We start from the raw sequence: 5000 nt of genomic DNA on the forward strand, positions 1-5000 counted from the left end.
CAGTAAGATAGCTCTAACCAGCTTACCTTATCAGTACACAAGAGATCATCTTTTGAGAGCGGGAGGGTCTCTTCCGCACACTGCCTAATATGTTTTTAATCCATTGAAGGTTATTTTTACCGGAGTCAGAGGAAGTAGCTACACTGGCGATATTGCAATAGATGACGTCTCTTTGAGAGCAGGATCTTGTGTTTCGGGTACGCAAAATTATAGCTTTATATTAACCTTAAATTTCGCCAGTTTGGCAGGAGAGTATAAGAAAGCCACTCTGATCTCTCGAAGGTGGATTGGTTAAAAAGTAACAGAATGTAATATTCCAATGTTGTGGAGCCCTGGGGATTAAAAAACAACAAGGACAACAGCAACGAGAGTCATATTCATCACACTTTTTGAACTTGACGCTGTAAATTTACTTACTGGTTGGCTTTTGCAACAATAAAAAAAGACGAACAATAAAATCAAGAGATAATTGGAGAAGGAAAATGAGCATAGCTTGTAGAAACATGAATTCATTTTATTAATAGCCTCCCTGTTCTATCCGTTGCTTCAACCTCATCTGCCCCTATCACGGCTGCTTCGATTCTGACACCATCACCTAAGAAAACAGCCTTTACTTTAAAAGCCTCAGTCCTATCCAAAGTCTTGAAACACTAGCCTTAGTTAGTAGACTATGTACTAGCAAGAGCGGCTGACATTTTGAAAGCGCACTGCCATTTTGTTTTCGCATGGTTATACGATGAATCGAAGGGTCGGCTTTTCATGCATTTATACTCGGCGTAAAAGTAGAGAGACTTTCTGCATTTCACCTCCGAAGTCTTTGCTGATGAATGCACTTTTGACAGAAGCAACCTTTCACCATTCATTTTTCCAGCCTTTGATTGCAACTTCGACCGATCGACGTGCAATTTTGTGCAAGACAGAAATGACAACTTCGACTGGACCCGACGTGCAGGACGCACGTCGTCTTCGAACACAGGACCTTCTTCTGACCATACCTCTGGAAGCGGTAGGTTAAAAACAAAATTTCTGTTTAATTACTACTCGCCCGTTTTTTCAGTAAACAAATCAATTCGATATTTTAGTGGTATTATTTTTTGCCAGTTATGAATGTAAGTTATTTACTAAAGCTTACATATTTTGCGCTCTTTTGTCGTCCCTTCAAAAAATCGTTATTTTCATTCTGCGCAATTTATTCGACATATGATCAATATTTATGTCCCTTTTTCTCCTTTATTACCAATGCCGGCCAGCGCTAAGTTGCAACGTAAGATCAATTTATGGAAGGGTAGTCAAAAAATAATAACAAGCTTCTGCACAGGGTCGGGAAATTGTGTCTCTACTGTCCAGTAGGCATCTACTCTTGCATCAAGACTTAACCTTTCGTGGTGCGTAGTTCGTCAGCAATAGAAAGTGTTCTTGTAGTTCAGCTATCACGCATAGAAATCGAAAGCGAATATTCGAATTGCTTTAGTCAAGAGTGAATTAGATAAAAGTGTTGTTATGGCATAGGTGGGCTCCCCAGCACAGTCACAAATGAGTCTATTTTTAAAATACCCTTTCCCGCGAAAGTTAGTTGTCATGTCCCCGAAAAAACATGGCAGAAGCAGTCACGCGTGACATGGCTTCTCCTGATTGGTTAAAATTGGCGGCCCTTTGTTTGTTTCGCGCGCAAAGTGTATCTAAAAATAAATCCATTGTGTCTGCGAGAAAAAAAAGCTAACGAGCTTAAAATCTGTCTAAATTCAAAGAACTTTCACATACTGGAACGAAAGCGACGATGCAAAGTGAGAAAGCAAAACAACACCACTCATCCGTTTAATATTAATTTCATTTCCTTCATACGGTCTGATTTTAACAATTCCTGTTTGTTACTAATCATTTGGTCATTTAATCTTATATCTGCCACGATTATATAATCCAGATCAAAGAAACTAAACCGTGGAACATCATTGGTTGTTCATTACGTTATTTAAGACTAACAAACTTCATGTCCCTTGCAGAATGTTACATTTTTATAAAAAAGGGTGGCCACAATTTGTCGTCCAAATTGACTTGCTTTTCCTTTAGTTTCTGTTTCGACTGATACACCACCATGCCCGCCATGATCAAACCGTCTACTCACAACGCCAATTTGATATTCAGTACTGATTTGTAATCTTCCGCTTCAACATCAATTGCCTTATATATGCAAAAGCTGCTCCTTTTGTAAATTGGCATTCCTCTACCTGAGCCCTGGACACATTGAATTGTTGTAGTGTCAATAATTAAATGCAATGCATTCTGGTAAAAAGTGGTGAGTTTCTAGAATTCGTCGCCGCTTACATACTTTTCCTTAAATCCAGATTATTTTGCTGCTTGCTCCCTTTGCTTGCTAATTAGCTTTTGTTTGCATGCTAAAATTAGTCCTCTTTGCCTCACTTTCACTTGAATTTTTTTTTGTATTTAATGCACAAAAGGGGGCTAATTATTTTTGAATATGTTGTATAATAAGCAGATTTATACATTTACAATATTGAGATGAAGAGAGTTTTCTTGTAAATCATATGTGAATATGTTGAGTCTAAAAAACTTTATTTTTCTTGTTTTATTTTCTCAGGATATTATATGTACATAGAAACCTCTCGTCCTCGAGTTCAGGACGATTTGGCGAGACTGAGATCCCCTGTGTTGTCATTCAACGGGGCCACGTGTCTCACATTCTTCTACCATATGTACGGTGCAACAATTGGACGCCTGCAGGTGACAGTTAACGGCCGAAGCGTTTTCTCTGCAAGTGGTAATAAAGGCAATTCTTGGTTAGAAGCCAGCGTAAATTTGAATCTCCAAGGAAACTATCCGGTAAGAAATATTTCCATCGTGGTAAAACTGGCTGTTGCACAAGGCAAATGGCGTGCGCGGCTGACTTCCAAATAATTTTCACTTCGGTCGTTTTTGTTTTAAAGTTCTTTATAAGGATACCTTAGGACTACATTGTTTGATAAAATCGGAGTAAAAATGGTATTCAACGAGCTTTAAACGGGCGTCGATAAAAACCAGGATCATGGCATGAACTGAGTACTCAGTCAGGCCTGCTTATATACTAGAAGGTCATAAAAAGGTGTTTGGTTAATCTGCTCCAAAAACGGGTTTCTCCATGTCAGTACCGTTGCTGTTGCAGTGCGATTCACTCCGGCTGTGATGCAAGGGTATCGGGCTTGTTTATTCTCTTAAGAAGCAACATGTACATCAGTAGTGTGAGATAATAAATAAAATCTCGGTCAGCTTTTTAAACTGCTTTAAATGATCATGCATGCGGTGTTTCTTCGAATGATAACCCACAATTCAATTTTCAACCCTCCATTCCTCTCCATCGACTGCGTTGTTAGAAACCATCCAAGTCCCAAACTAAGACCCTTAACCCCTGTCACCTACCTACCACTGTAAGCCATCTATCTCCTTTTCTTTTATTCCCTTTATTAATTTCAAGGACTCTTTTTGTGTTTCCATGTTCCGGAATACTCGGCGATGTTCCGGATTACTCCGTGTTCCAGACTTTATGGACGACCTGAAAAGTGAAGGGAGTGGATAATTTAGTAATTATTATGCCATTTCATTCTCATTTCCATCATAAAATGTGAGTGTCGTCAATCAAAATTGGCCTATCAGGACGAAATCTTAAAATAACCTACCTTGTACAGTAACCTTATGGGAAATGAGCTCTCTACCTCATTTTCTCTTGGTTAGAGAGACTTTAGTTGGGAAGATTAGCGAGGCCTTGGATTTAAGGGGTTTCGCTATAGAAGACTTAGTTTTAGTGTGGCTTGTAATCTAAATTTCACGACTGCCTTACTGCCAACTGCGCACTGCCTAATATGTTTTTAATCCATTGAAGGTTATTTTTACCGGAATCAGAGGAAGTAGCTACACTGGCGATATTGCTATAGATGACTTCTTTGTGAGAGCAGGATCTTGTCCTTCGGGTACGCAAAGTTGTTTTGTTTGCTACAGAATAGTATAAGGAAGCCGCTCTCTAGAAGATGAAGAAAATAATTCGTAAGAAAATAGCGGAATACAATGCTTAGTGGCAACAGCCTCAAACATTTCAATATTGTGGAAAATTAGACAAAAACAAGGAAAACAGCAATAAGAGTCATATTCATTGCAATTTATGACCTTTTACCTGTAAATTTAATTTCTGTTTGGGCTTGGTAACAACATTGTGATCAAAAGGTGATTGTAACTTGAAGAAACACGAAATTACTTTGTTAATATCTTCTCTATTCTATCAGTAGGTTCAACTCCATCTCCCCTATCACGACGACTTTGATTTCGACACCATCGCCTAAGAAAACAGGCTATATTTTAAAAGCCTCAGTCCTACCCAAAAGTCTTGAAACAGTTATGACAACTCTACGCACCAGTCTCCTGCGCCACTCGTTCCAAAGAAAAACTTAAACCTAGCTTCTCTTATGATGAGTCCTTATAACAATACATGTATTCGGTGATCAATCCAGACCTTAGCACTAGCAAGAGCAACTCTCTCGAGCCGGCCAAAGTGATCATACGGAACCCTTTAAAAGTAAGTTAACACCCTCGCGCGAGACGCGAATCGCGTCGCATTCTACGCTAATCACGGGGAGCACAACACTATGTCTAAGAAATAGTAAGTACAGTGGCTCAAAGCAAAAGCGTAACATTACTTGATTTCGACTGATTGAAAAAGCCCGTTGAACAGAGGTGACTGATGCTGAATACTTTTGCTTGTATAAATCCATTTCTGTAAGACAATATTTTTAAACCCTAAGACTGATCATGAGTTTTACATTTTTAAGGTTCCTGCGGAGTCCGTCCTCAAACACGTCAAACAAGGATTGTCGGAGGTACTCAGGCCCAACCCGGTGGCTGGCCGTGGCAGGCTATGTTACGCACTGTATCAGGCTATCAATTCTGCGGAGCTTCCCTGGTGACTGATCGATGGGTTGTTACTGCAGCCCACTGTGTTACAGGATCAACTCCCAGCT

The 5000-nt window shown here is 39.6% G+C and overlaps 2 protein-coding genes across 2 annotated transcripts in view; one reads left to right on the forward strand and one right to left on the reverse strand.

Annotated features, from left to right (window-relative positions):
* LOC138056622 (small ribosomal subunit protein mS25-like) overlaps positions 1-5000 on the reverse strand; it is a 194238-nt gene that overhangs the window by 39427 nt on the left and 149811 nt on the right. The window lies entirely within an intron of this gene.
* LOC138056558 (MAM and LDL-receptor class A domain-containing protein 1-like) overlaps positions 1-5000 on the forward strand; it is a 36259-nt gene that overhangs the window by 29878 nt on the left and 1381 nt on the right. The window contains exons 11-15 of the mRNA XM_068902372.1: positions 110-197; positions 872-1006; positions 2597-2838; positions 3872-3959; positions 4812-5000. The exon at positions 4812-5000 is cut by the window's right edge and continues 13 nt beyond it. Coding sequence (XP_068758473.1) covers positions 110-197; positions 872-1006; positions 2597-2838; positions 3872-3959; positions 4812-5000 — 742 coding nt within the window. The remainder of the gene's footprint in view (positions 1-109; positions 198-871; positions 1007-2596; positions 2839-3871; positions 3960-4811) is intronic.

The sequence above is a fragment of the Montipora capricornis genome, chromosome 7 (assembly GCF_036669925.1).
Source record: "Montipora capricornis isolate CH-2021 chromosome 7, ASM3666992v2, whole genome shotgun sequence".
Classification (NCBI taxonomy): domain Eukaryota; kingdom Metazoa; phylum Cnidaria; class Anthozoa; order Scleractinia; family Acroporidae; genus Montipora; species Montipora capricornis.